The 14,665-nt window shown below is 38.0% G+C and overlaps 1 protein-coding gene across 3 annotated transcripts in view; it reads right to left on the bottom strand.

Moving 5' to 3' along the window:
• SAK (Sak kinase) overlaps positions 1-14,665 on the bottom strand; it is a 138,459-nt gene that overhangs the window by 16,221 nt on the left and 107,573 nt on the right. For all 3 annotated transcript variants that reach the window (XM_067099435.1, XM_067099452.1, XM_067099442.1), the window contains exons 9-10: positions 4,011-4,126; positions 3,444-3,574 (exon numbers count right to left, since the gene is read on the bottom strand). In XM_067099435.1, coding sequence (XP_066955536.1) covers positions 3,444-3,574; positions 4,011-4,126 — 247 coding nt within the window. The remainder of the gene's footprint in view (positions 1-3,443; positions 3,575-4,010; positions 4,127-14,665) is intronic.

Raw genomic sequence — 14,665 nt, 5'->3', positions numbered from 1 at the left:
TGGACAGACAAAGTTGTCACATAGTTTTCTTTTACAGAAAACTAAAAATGAGAAATATTGTAAAAATATAGATCAGAATAGCATAATATATACTGTATATAAAAAATTCCAAGATGAAGAAGATGGGAATCCTGACAGCCCCTCACCTCAAGACATGCAAATGCGCTTAGTTGCAAGTTCCAGCTCTTCACTTTGGAAGCGGGAGTGATGAACTTTCTTGTTTAAGTCAACAGAATTACCTGTATCATTTACTTTGCCTAGGCTTCAGTAAAATTTCACTTGTTTTTCATTCAAGCTGTAGTAAGTTCTCTGATGCCAGCGAATGAGTTTGTGTTTGTATGTCCCCTATGCACACAATTGCAGTTATCTTTTGGGTTGTAAAAATAAGTAAAAAATGTGCCGAAGTTTCTTCAGCACATTCGAGTTTTCTGTACAGTGTAGAATGCTGTATGAAACTTTCAGCCATGGCCCATGAAACTCTTAGCTGCAGCCCATGAAACTCAGCCCCAGTCCGGTGGTGGCCTCAGCCACAGCTCATGATACTCTTAGCTGTGGCCCATGAAACTCCGTCAAGGTCTGGTGGTGGCTTGTGTTGTTAGTACCTACAGTATAATGGTGCCAGAAGTATGATTATGGCTAACTTTAACCTTAAATAAAATAAAAAATACTAAGGCTAGAGGGCTGCAATTTGATATGTTTGATGATTGGATGGTGGATGATCAACATATCTATTTGCAGCCCTCTAGCCTCAGTAGTTTTTAGATCTGAGGGCACAGAAAAAGTGCAAACAGACAGACAAAACTGTCACATAGTTTTCTTTTACAGAAAACTAAAAATGAGAAAATATTGTAAAAATATAGATGAGAATAGCATAATATATACTGTATATAAAAAATTAAATTCCAAGATGAAGAAGATGGGAATCCTGACAGCCCTTCACCTCAAGACATGTAAATGCGCTTAGTTGCAAGTTCCAGCTCTTCACTTTTGAAGCGGCAGTGATGAACTTTCTTGTTTAAGTCAACAGAACTACCCGTACCAATTACTTTGCCTATGCTTCAGTAAAATTTCACTTGTTTTTCATTTAATGTTTCTTTTTTCTCTATTAACCAACTTGTGCTGATTTACAGGGAATGTTAAAGGTAGGATGAAGGGGTCAACTGTTGGGTAGAGTGTATTCTAACCTAACCAGTCTGTAACCCAGCAGAATCACTAATCTGGCATCCTGCAGGTCCCACTGATGCCGGATTAGTGTTGGTCGACCTGTATAAGAACACTATACTATAGCTGGTTCACTTAAGGTAGATTCTTGGGTGAGCCCTATGTTTGTTTGGCAACCTCTGATTGGCTGGTACCGGGAGGCAGGCAGCTCGCTCAGTGTCTCATAGTTTCGTCTATAGCTTAGAAAACTAGCAATATGTTTATATTTCTTCATTTATCTCATGTTTTGCACAAGATAGGAAAGTTTTGGTTATACCATAAGATTCGGTATTAATTGTACAACTAAATCATGATTTCCTGAAGTCAATAAGATAAAACACAAAGGAATTACAAGTAAAAGTGAAGTGAGAAGCATTTTTTCTTTATACCTGTTTTTACTTATCGCATCATTCATGCAATCAAGATAAAATAAAACTTGTTTTCATTCAATAAATTCACACTGAATACACTGGTACTTTCAGATTTTAGATGCATGTGATATGTAAAGAGAAAATGAAGAATATGCCTTATTATATTGCATCTGCTCTTGACTCAGTTTGACAGTAGTGCTGACAGACGGTGATCTGCAAACAGCGAGAGCCTTGAGGCGCCGTTGACAGTTGCCAGTTAGCAATGTGAGAAGTTTGCAGTTTTGACAATATTCACTGTATTATTATGTCATTACATTTTCTGTAAATAAATGTATAGAATTCCCATTGTGACTCTCAAAAATTTTCACTCCAATATCATATATGTCTGGACATATCTGATAAGAAAAATGAACAATCAGATGGATGCATCTGGTATCGTTGGTGATCTATATGGTATATAGGCGGGCTATGGGAAATTCTGTCCAGGGAAGAATTTGAAATCTACGGACAGACTTCGCACTCTTCAACTCATCCTAAGCTTTAATCAGGTTGGTGTAAGCATATGGTTTCTAAGTTTCTTATATGAATATATTTTCAACGAAGAGAGATATCAGAGACTTATTTGAGTGATATGAAATAATGATCTCGGTGGTGTAATAAATAACAAAGAACTAAGCAAGATTGTTTTTCTTTTCAGAATGTTATTAAGCAAGCAGATGTCTCGAGATGACAACACCATTTGTTGCACTGTTTCCAGATTTGCAAGTCAAGCTTTCAACATTATCATTTTTTCTCATCAGATATGATACTGGAGTGAAAATTTTTGACAGTCATAATGGCAATTCTATGCATTTATTTACAGAAATTATAATGACATAATAATACAGTAAATACTGTCGAAACTGCAAACTTCTCACATCGCTAACTGGCAACTGTCAATGGCGCCTCACAGCTCTCGCTGTTTGCAGGTCACCATCTCTCGGCATTACTGTCAAACTGAGTCAAGAACGGATGCAATATAATAAGACATATTCTTCATTTTCTCTTTACATATCACATGCACCTAAACATATCACACGCATCTAAAATCTGAAAACACCAGCTTATTCAGGGTGAATTTATTGTATGAAAACACAAGTTTTATTTTATCTTGATTGCATGAATGATGCAAAATTCAATAACAAGTAAAAACAGGTATAAAGAATTAAATGCTTCTCTCTTCACTTTTACTCATTGTAATTCCTTTTGTGTTTTATCTTACTGATTTCAGGAAATCATGAATTAGTTGTATAATTAATACTGAATCCTATGTTATGACCAAAACTTTCCTATCTTGTGCAAAACGTGAGATAAATGAAGAAATATAAACATACTGCTAGTTTTCTAAGCTACAGACAAAACTGTGAGACACTGAGGGAGCTGCCTACCTCCCAGTACCAGCCAATCAGAGGGCGCCAAACAAACGTCTCGTAGGCATAAGGCTCACCCAAGAATCCACCTTAAGTGAGCCAGCTATAGTAAAAAAAAATGTTTTAATCCTACAAAACATCTTGACCTTTATGATCCAGTGTTTACTAAAAAAAAAAAAAAAGCCTGAAAAATACTGAAATAGTGAAAGTGAACAACCTTGAGTATTTTACCACAACCTTACAACAATTCTGGATGGTCTAGATTCTCTTACTTTGATTAATAAGAAAATAATGTAAGTGAGCATTAATGAATGTAAATTCCTTGTACAAAGAACATGCACATTACATAGCTCTCTGTAAAAAGATAAAAACACATATAGCAGCATAAAAGTTAAATTGTGTTAGTTCCCCAACTATTTTCCTCCTCCCCAAAAAAACCTGCAACAAGAAGCAAGTGCTGTACCTCCTTGAAATGTAAGTATAGGGGATGATAAGTCTCTTGGAGCCTGTTTGGAGCAGATGACCTGGGTACAGTTTTAGTTCCAGCAACATCACTAACGGTTAAATCATTGCCACAGCTTACCATTTTGAGTCCTGAAAGTGTCAACATCTTGTAATTAAGACTTAAATCTACATTATACATATAGTAATGAATAAATGTCACTGCATTTTAGCAATAAAATATAGTTCAATGGACTATAATTGTACTACAACTAAAAAAAAGTGAATTATACATAATTTTTACAGTTTGAGTATACTGATTTAGCAGCTCATCAGTACTCATACATATTAACATGATGAAACTACTTTGAAGAAATGCAAAATTATCAGCAACAATAAATTTACTTTATTTACAAATACCAGCGTTCACTGTAACTTTACTAACAACAAAAAGAACCAAAAGACCCCGTAAAGCAAAATTTACCATTTCACTGTCTACATTAAATGTTTACAAGCAATTCTGAATCTTTCCAGTCAACAAGTGTGATACTATTATACAACTAATATAAATGTCAAAAACACATCTCACCACTGTAAAATAGAGCTTCAAAATTCGGATCTGGTGAATTCTCCATCAACATGCCCTTTGCTTGATCACTATAGTATGTAATCTTTGGTGTCTTGGATCGTACAACCTTAACAAACCTACAATACAAAGAAAACATATTTTAATCAGTAGGAATTACTACTCCTTATTTCTGTGGCACAGACTTGTAATATGGTACAGTGCTTAGGAAGTTGGCTTTATTGCCACTCTTATAAAGTCCCATTCAGTATCCAAACCACTGAAAATCTTCATATCTTGGAGTTAAAAGTTAACATTTCTAGGTGGATTTAAAACAACTGTCTTCCATTTACAAGTAACATAGAGTAGAAGTAGATAATCCAAACCAGAATGTTATAACGAGGCACTACAGCACTAATCATCTGAGGAATGAGAATCTTGTCTCACTGGGAGAGTGCCATTTGTTATTATTATTATACATTAGTTGGACAAGATCACTGAATCACTTTTCTAGAATCTGCTGGGCTCAAATGAAGGATGTGTTCTTCAAGTTAAGTACTGTAGTTGGACAGCTGGTAGGAAAAGGCAGAAGGAAACAAATTAAAAGAGTAAAACAGTAATGCAGCTAGGACCAAAGTACCTTTAGTACCTTCTGCAGTGTACCACACAAGTGCATTTAAGTGTTATCCCCCTATGGAAGAAGGGATGCTCAACTTACTAATACCAGTACAGTGATTCTGCAACATGAATTTAGTCTATAGGTTGGAAATTATACATTCCAAATGAAAGGATATGATGATAAACACTAAAAGTCTTAGAAATTTTATGTGTATGCCTACACAAAGTACAGTACAATACCCTTTGTAACTACCAAACAACTGAAGCTGGGAGAAAACACAAAAGCTTAGTAAAAGGGGAGAAACAACAGTTACTTGCTGATTTCCACAACCAAAATGTATGAAGCAATGGTCCAATAATTGTTCCATTAGTAACCAAAGGGGAGGATAAATTCATTCTCCACCTTAGGAAAAGTGGCTGAGATATTAAAATGGTAGCTATGACACCTTGTAAATGATAGTGATGATCCCTGGAAGAGTTAAAGGAGTATCAATAATTAAGCAAAATTTTCATTTAATACTGTTCTGAGGTGACACAAACAAAGAAACACATAAAATCTGAGTCAAATTTAAACAAGGTCAAAGCACTGGTACAATAATGATGAAGTAAACTAGAACACCAAAAATTATTCTGTTTCTTGAGAGGTACATTTAGCAATTTGATCTTATTTTTTATAACAATCTTGACCTTCAGCTGACAGATGTGTAAAGCTGAAATACATGGTCATCATACAGAATTAAAACTTGGAAGGGAAAGTTTACATACAAATACGTAAAAACTGCTCTGAACATAATCAATTTACTGCAATATGAGAACCTCATTTGAAGTGTTCACAAGAATAAAGGAGTGACAAAGAGCAATTTGCATTTGAATGTGAATACCAAAAGATCATAGTAGTTGAAGGAACAAGAAATGAAGACAGATGAATCAGTACTGTATAAGTATACAGTAAATAAAAGACTGAATTAGTACTGTATAAGTATAAATAAAAGACACTAAATTATTAAAACCAGTATATGAGACAACAACATTTACATTCCTTGACTTTTATAGGGCCTGCCAGAATGAACTGTTTTTCAATCAACGTTTCTGGTTGTTGGTCAAAGTCAGCAGGTTCACCCCAGGCCTCATATTCCTTTTAACACTTCATCATACTTAAGGGCTACCTTTGGGCAAGAGGCTGTTCTGGCATAAGCTTGGCTTAATTTAAACCAAAAAACCAGTATCTGACAGTAATGAAAACTGCAGCAATGGAAAGCTGAAGATGCTGGACAGCTTAGTAGGAGGAATGGATGAAAAGTGAAAGGCATAGTGCAACGAGGCTAGGACCAGAGATGCTACACCAATGACACTAGAGAACATTCAATACTATCTACCCTACAGTGTGCCCTGCAAAGCACTATGAAAAATCAGTGAAGGTAATAACCAAATATTTAGAATTACAACCAGGAATGTAAAATGGAGCAATGCTATGAACAACAGAAAGAGCTATTAAACATGTTAAAAATCTAAGTTTAAAGAAAAGGACAAATCTCTAAGTAATATTAGTTAACAGAGCTTTATAACAGACTACTGAAGAGCAAAAGAGTGGCAAAATAGTCTGCATACACCAACAAAGATGAATTGGATTCAAGGTGCTTGAGAAAGGGAGATTTAAATACTGTAGTTTTGAATATTTAGCAAAAACTGAAGCAATTATTCTTGTCCAGTACCTCTCTCCTTTCTCCTTTAGGCTCCGTAACTTCTTTACGTATACCTTTTTCTATTTACAATTGTCATTTAAGAACAAATCCTTTGAGCAAACCTTATAAGACCAATAATATGACTCAGCAGTCTAATTAAACTAATTTGTTTTAATAAGTTTTTTTTATTCAGGTTGAATCAATGCATGCTTCCAAGAAAAGTAAGTATAAGATTTACCAGTTAGCAATAAAAATAGGAAAACAAAGGAACTTGCAGCAGTCCCTGCCAGTCTTTATAGATACAAAAACTCATCAGACTTTATGATGACAGAATGCAGGTCTCAACACAGCTGAGCACAGCTCAAGGCAAAGGTGGGACATGAGCAACTGAATTACTGACAAAAGAATTATTTGAAAAAAAAAAAAAGGAGCAGAAGAGTGTAGCTTGTTTTGTGGGAAAGAAATTAAACTGACATCACAAAAGAAAACAGGAAAACTCGATTTGTAGAAGTTGCTGAAACTTCTACTGAAAAAGTACCAGATTCTTTTCAAGAAATCAAACAAAGATACAGTATTGAGTTACAACCACTCATTTTAATAACTGCATTCTTCAAGTATAACCACATATTCCTCCATATAGTGCCCACCATTTATGGCACCCTGATCTCAGTGAGCAGGCATACATAATTTTTTGTTTTTTGGGTGGGGGTGGGGGGTTACTTGGATACTTTGGTAACTGAAACCAGTGTTTTGAATCACGTCCTCTCTACTTATTCTTGGTTTGATCACTCCTGCTTATTAATCATCCCATCAGTTTTGGGAAAAATTTTGATTTTATCTTGACTAGCTTTACAAATACTTAATATGAATGGCGTCATCTGATATTAGCATTACCACTCATGGTTCCACTGAGCATTACTGCTTATGATGTGCTTGCAAGTTGTTACTATCAATTAATTTTACTGTACTTTCATTCATATTCTCTTTCTTCCATTTGACTTTCTCCCCTCTCTAAAAACTGTTTCATAGTGCAACTGTGAGGTTTTCCTTTCAAACCTTCTTACTCTCAATCTTCCTTTCAGCACCGAATGACCTTATAGGCCCCAACACTTGGCCTTTGGTCTAAATTCTATATTCTATTCTATATTACTAAAGTACAATAGTTTAACCAGATCTTCGAGTCTCAACTTTCTTAGGGCCGTCAGCATGCAAGCAGTGCCTTTATCACACCTGTCTTCCTTGTACGTGACACCAACTCTCTTCACCAACATCACAACACATTCCCTGGTCTTTGGTCAATAGCATTTCTCATTAGTTTCTTGGGCATTTAAATTTCAATTATCATGTGACAAGTATCTAAATAATAAGCAGGTAGGAAACATTCCATGAGTTCCTCAAAGTGGTGTTCTTGGACATTTGCAATTTATTATCTATACTAGTGACGTGGCAAGGTGTATCTTTTGATAAGAAACAGACTATTGATAGGCATATGTGTACTATTGCTGCCTCTATTTTTCAAAAGGTTGGTATCTTCAGGAAATGCTTTTGAATGTTTCTTGATGAAGCTATTATATCCAACTGTTTTAACTCTTTTCATCTTACTTGTTTGAAGTGCTGTTCTCACTCTTTTCGTCTTACTTGTTTGGAGTGCTGTTCTCAAGTATATTCTTTGGGTGCCGATTCCCATCTACAACTCTTGGATAGCTGTGTCATCAGTCAAATTTATTTTACCAACCCTTAATATTGACTTGTGGCATACACGTAACATGAGTTCAATATGTTTGCTGCATAAACTGTACTGCAACTACATACATCCTCTGCACTCTTCTTTATCTGGCCCAACTGTCTTTGCTTGCAACACCAGGCAGGATGCTGCTGCTCCAAACAGTGTGTCATTTTCTAGCATCAGGTTTAATACTACTCAGTTTGTTAAGATTCATTTTGGCTACAACTAAAATGTGGAATACTGTAGTTTTCCTGGTGCAATTGTGGAGTCTTCTAATCTCCATAAGTTTAGGCAAAGAGCAAATTCATTCCTGCAATCTGCTGATGTCTCCTGAATTCAGGCATATCAGTTTTGTTTTCTACTCATATTTATTTATAAATTGCCTTTTTCCTTTGTCTCTCTGCATGCTGATTTCCCTTTGGGTTTGTAGTCTGTTGACCCTGTCCACAAGAGTTTCCCGCTAAATTTAAAAAAGAGAAAGAGATACAGGCAGTCCCCGGTTATCGGCGATCCAATTTTTCGGCACTTGTCTGGCGACGAAAATCGGTGATTTTCGGTGCCAATTTCCGCTTATCGGTGCTGATAATCATGTATTGGTGCCGATACATACCTAACAGAGACGCTGATAACCGAAAATCAGCGATTTTCGCTTATTGTCATGCCATCGGAATGGAATCCCTGCTGATAACCGAGGACTGCCTGTACTGGCAAGACAGAATTTATAAATAAGTTTTGGACAGGTGGTTAGATACAGAGGAGCAAGAACAAAATCAGTTTGTAGGGACAGGGAAAAAATGATTTTTATGCTAAAACAAATTTTTCAGGTACTTACCCTCTATCATTTGCTTTACCTGTGACTACTTGGCGCAGCTTTGGCAAGTGTTAAAATTGAAACAATCATTAACAACGCTCCCAAAAATTACACCCACTCTTTAGAAGGTGGGGGTAAGGCAGTGACTGCTTTGGTTGTCATTTTTCTCTTAATCTCCCAAGAGGGGAGGAGAGAGGAATCTTAATGATAGAGAGTAAATACAGTACCTAAAATATTTATTTTATTGTAAAAACCATTATTTTTTAGGTGAAACTTACCCTCTATCAATTGCTGATTCCAACACTCTATCCTGGAGGAAGGCAAGAGATTTCCCTATAACCAAATTATCAGATATTAGAAATATCCTTGTTGCTGCTTACCTGACTATGATCCCGTAGCAAGTACTTGTCAGATGAGGATCGTCATCAGGTGAGGTCCACTACTGTAGGTGGAACATGGACCCTGAATATAGCCACTGGTTGAGATTGTGCAATGCAGAATGGCAAGTTAGGCCTCTGTGCCTCAGGCCTGCAGAGCTGATGGAAGCTATAACCACAAATAAACATGAGCCCTAAAGAGTTACCATCTATTTAACTGAGTTGCTGTGGCACCTCACTCCCAAAACAACACCTCCAGTTTGCATGAAAAGGTGGTTCTTAATCACCTCAGCATGGCTAGTGTACGCAGTCTTTCTACTGAATCTTGGCGGCCCTCCAGTAGTTAGAAGTGAACACAGAGCCACACCTCCATTATGCTGCAATTTCACCTTCAAAAGGAGACAATCCTCTGGGGACAATGCATGACATGGTGCCACAACTAAGGATTTAATAATGAAAGCCATGACATTCTCAGACATAGGAACCTCTGGATTCTTGACAGAGCAAAATAGGTTCCTAGACTGCTTCCTTAATGGTTAAAATGGATGCATAAATCCTTAGTGCCCTGACAGGGCATAAAAGTACCTCTTCTTCCTCAGGAGTTAGAGTTTCTACAAAGGGGATAGAGAAAACTCTTGGAAGAGCTTTGGCCTTGACATCATCCTTAGGTATTTTAAGACGACTACATTCCATAAAAGCGGCTTTTAGTGGAACCTTCGGCATTCCAGCTGAAATGAGCGAATAACTTTGCCAAAGTCAATCTCTTTTGAAATACCCAATCCAGAATGCTTTAATACACAAGCCAGCAGGGATTGATAGCCTTGATAGAGGAAACAGACAAACATTTGTCATCACTCAAGAAGCATAGCAACTTGATTATATTGTTAATGTTGGTGCGAAGACAGGAAACATCCCTGGACTTGCACTATGATCTAAAAAGCTCGCACTGAACAAGAAATTAGAGGACTTTCCCTTTGCTTTTCGGACAGAGTCCCTAGATAACTTTGAAAAGTCTCTAGGGCTGAGGAGTTTGTTGAGTTTCCACGCAGTTAGACAAAGTACTTTGATATTTCTGAGAAGCTTCCCTGTCGCCGACTGGCCAAGCGGATTTGTTTTTGGAGGTAATTGCCTGGGAACTTCTACTTATATTTCCAGTACTGGGAACCAATGGCTTTTCGGCCACCACAGCATGATTGAATCATGATAGTGTTCCCGGTAGCCCTCAACTCCTGAGTACCCCTTCAGTATGGAAACACAGGGAAGGTATACACAAATAGGTTTGTCCAATCTTGAAGGAGACAATGACTCGACTTCGTTGCAAAGAGATCGGTAAGGGGTTGGCCAAACAATCTTCAAATCACTTCACAAACTACAGGGTTAAAGATCAACTGTGGGAGAGTACCTGCCCTGGACAACTCAACGTGCCTATGAAAACATTCAGTCAACCAGAAACAAACTGGGGCATATGGACAAATTCCTCTCCACTGTCCAGAAGCTAAATCACTGGTGATGGCTACCAAGGTCTCCGACTTCATGCCCCTGCCTTCTTAGATAAGCCAGAGATAATATGTCCAAGAAGACAGAAATTACTTTGTTGGACGCAGCTCATCCAGGTCTTAAATCGCTTCTGGATAGCCAAAACTCCTTGCAGTTAATGTGAAGACTAGCTTCTACTGGCGGTCACACCCCTGAAGCGACTTGGTTCCTGATAACCACACCCATTCTCTTCCAAGGCATCTGAAAACAGTGAGAGGTCTGGGCTCAGGGAAACTAAGAACTACCCTGCAAGAAGCACTACTAAGGTCTGGGCTCAGGGAATCTAAGAACTACCCTGCAAGAAGCACTACTATGGACATCCACCAACGAAGGGTAGGGGTCAGTTCTTGGCTCCACAGCTCCAACTCATGGTCCGGCTGAGTCTCTCTCTGTACCAGTTCCTCTCAAGTGCAACTAAAGAGGTACATATCATCCAAAGTGAGCACCCGGAGCTAGCTTCTCCAGAGAAGACATGTGGCCTAAGAGATACAACCAGCATTAGTCTCTCATGACTAATAACAGATGGTCTACTCGAGATTGTGTCAGAAAAACCTTGAAAAGAACCGAATCAATCACACGCTCAGGTAGGTCACTCTGTGTAGGCTCCAGAGATGACTTTGCATCATTTATTACTAAGCTTAGGGCTTTTGCAAAGCCCAATACAAGCTCTCTTGCCCTCAGACAATCCTCCCTGGACTTTGCAAAGATAATCCAGTCTTCCAGGTAAAGAAGTATCTTGACTCTTAATGAGTGACGCAATTTGCGAAGGGGATAGCATCCTAGTGAAAACTTTGAGGTGTGGAACTCAGCCCGAAACAAAGAGTTCAGCATTGTTATATCCTTCCCCTAAAGACAAAGTGTAGGAACTTCCTTAAAGCTGGTGAATGGGGACACGAAAGTACGCACCTTCATGTCCACCGTCAACATCCATGTACCTTTCTCCACGGCGGATAAAGACCATGGAGGTTGACTCCATATAAAAATGGGGAACAGTTGGACAAAGAGGTTGAGCCTGGATATGTCTGGGACTGGCCTCTGACCTCCCAAGGCCTTTGGAACGAGGAATAGCCAGTTGTAAATAAATAAATAAATAAAAAAAAAAAAGCCCGGCAAAGTAGACGATACTTCCTCTAATGCTGCCTTCTCTAATGGAAAAAAAAAGACTTCCTGGGTCAACACCTGTCTAATTTGAGGTTGCTCTGTATGACTTAAAGGTTAAGAGATGGTTGAAGAGGCAGTGAATTCCAAAAGGAATGCAATAATCTTCCAAAAGAACTTTCTTTATCCAGGTGCCTATGTCTAAGTGTTCCCACACACAATAAAGTACCCCAACCTGCCACCCACAGGCACCTCAGGGCTCAAAGAACTATTCTTTACCAGACTTAGGATTCTTGATATTAGTGGAGGAAATGCACATCCCCACCTCTGGCAAAACGAGATCTGGATCCTTGCTGCCAAAAGGACACATCTTCCTTCCTGAGTCTAGAAAGGAAGACCAAAGGAAAGAGGTAGAATTGCCCAAAGTGCATTTATAGGAAGAGGAAGAGAAAGAGACTTCTCTTATGTGGCCTGGGACTGGTGGAGAAAAGTACTATTCTGCTTTACTCTGTCTCTGCAGATACAGACTTGGATAACTTGTTGTCGATTATCTTCCCAAAGGGATGAGCTGCAACCAATGACTGTCTGCTAGGGAGGGGAGACTTGAGGAACCAGCTGAGAGCATAGCTGCTCTCTCATGTGAACTTTGAGGTTGCTAGTGACATGACATACACAAAAACCTTTAGGGCCTATCAAAGGATCCCTGGCCCAAGGAGAAAGAAGTCCACCAAGCTCCTTCAAACACTGTATAACAGCGTTCAGCACGATTCACCAAAGGACATAGCTATGGTGGCATTAGTCAAGCTCTTATACACATCTCAACCTCTTGAATCTATAAATGACACTTAGCAGACACAATTGTGCCTCTCTTGGCCAATAAAATATGGACAAAAACAGCTGGATCAGGAGAAAAGGGGGAAAAATCCCCTTCTCGATACACCAGAGTCTTCCTAGCAGAAAGCAAGGGCAACAAGAGAGAGGACTTTTAAAAAGGAGATTCTCTTTGGGTAAACATTTGCCACTGATTCAAGCCTCACGAATACAAAATCTTACAGCTTAAAAGAACTGCAGATTTCTGTCTAAGCACAACTGAACCAATTCCCTAAAACTGAGGGGACAGATCCAAATGCTCCTCTTCTTGTATAAGAGACAGGGGAGAATGCTGTCAGGAACAAAAGTACCCCTAGAACCAGATGGTCTCACTAGACCAGGCACGAAAGTTCCCATAATCCATCTGGTAAGAACTTGAAAAGTCAAAAGTTCTCTCACTGTGCAGACTCACTGACGCTTTGTGCAGACTTGCTGATGCCTCATGTGGACTCGCAATTCACCCTTAGATATCAATTCATATTTCATATCATACTTCAATTAACCCTTAAACGCCGAGCCTCAGGCGGTCCCCGGTTTACGACGGGGGTTCCGTTCTTGCGCCGCGTCGTAACCCGAAAATCGTCGTAAGCCGGAAAATCGTCGAAAATCGTCAAACATCATAAGAAAACCTTACTTTTAATGCTCTGGGTGCATTGAAAACGATGTAAACTGCATTATTATTGAGTTTTACATCAAAAAAACCTTCAAATTATGATTATTCTGCCGTTTTGGGGCCATATTTCTTCCGTCGGATCGGCGTCGGCGCGTTGTAACCCCGAACATGCGTCGTAAGCCAGGAAATAATTTCTGATGAATATATTTGAAAAGCGTTGTAACCTCGGAACGTCGTAAGCCGGAACCGTCGTAAACCGGGGACTGCCTGTATTTACAAAAACGTCTCCCGTATGCCGGCGGCGTTCGGTGAGTTAGCGTTGAAGTGGAAAAAAAGTTTTTTTTTCAAAAAATCACAGCACGCTTAGTTTTTAAGATTAAGAGTTCATTTTTGGCTCATTTTTTTGTCATTGCCTGAAGTTTAGTATGCAACCATCAGAAATGGGAAAAATATCATTATCATATATAAATATTGAAATATATGACAGCGCAAAAAAAAATTTTTCATATATAATTTTATACAAATCGCGCTGTGAGCAAAACGGTTAAAGCTAACGGGTTATTTTGTTTTTCTTTGTATTGTACACTAAATTGTGATGATTTTGGTATATAACAAATTGTAAAACGATCAAAGCAACACAGAGAAAATATTATCACAAAATGATGCATGAATTTGTAACGCACGGACGTAAAAAAATGTTTTTTTCAAAAATTCACCATAAATCGAAATATTGTGTTAGAGACTTCCCGTTTGTTGAAAAATGAAGCTAATTGATTGAATATTACTAGACTGTAAGTGTTTTAGCTTACAATTGCAGTTTTCGACCCTTTCGGTCGAGTTAAAGTTGACCGAAAGTTGAATTTTTTCTATTTATCGTGATTTATATGAAAATATTTCAAAACTGATAAAAGCTACAACCATGAGTTATTTTCTGTTGTATTGTACATGAAATTGCGCACATTTTCATATATAAAACTTTATGTAACGACTAATATAAAACGGTGCAAACATTACGACAATGTGACGAAAGAATTTCTGAGATGTTCGGCCGAGTTACTGCACAGACGTAAGGAAAATGTTTTTTTCAAAAATTCACCATAAATCGAAATATTGTGCTAGAGACTTCCAATTTATTGCGAAATGAAGGTAAACGATTGAATATTACTAGAATATAAGAGTTTTAGCTTACAATTGCATTTTTTTACCATTTCGGTCGAGTTAAAGTTGATCGAAGGTTGAAATTTTGGCAGTTATCGTGATTTATGTGAAAATATTTCAAAACTGATAAAGGCTACAACCATGAGCTATTTTCTGTTGTATTCTACATGAAATTGCGCACATTTTCATA

The sequence above is a fragment of the Macrobrachium rosenbergii genome, chromosome 4, assembly GCF_040412425.1.
Source record: "Macrobrachium rosenbergii isolate ZJJX-2024 chromosome 4, ASM4041242v1, whole genome shotgun sequence".
NCBI classification, from domain to species: domain Eukaryota; kingdom Metazoa; phylum Arthropoda; class Malacostraca; order Decapoda; family Palaemonidae; genus Macrobrachium; species Macrobrachium rosenbergii.
This window is presented reverse-complemented; position numbering and strand designations above follow the sequence as displayed.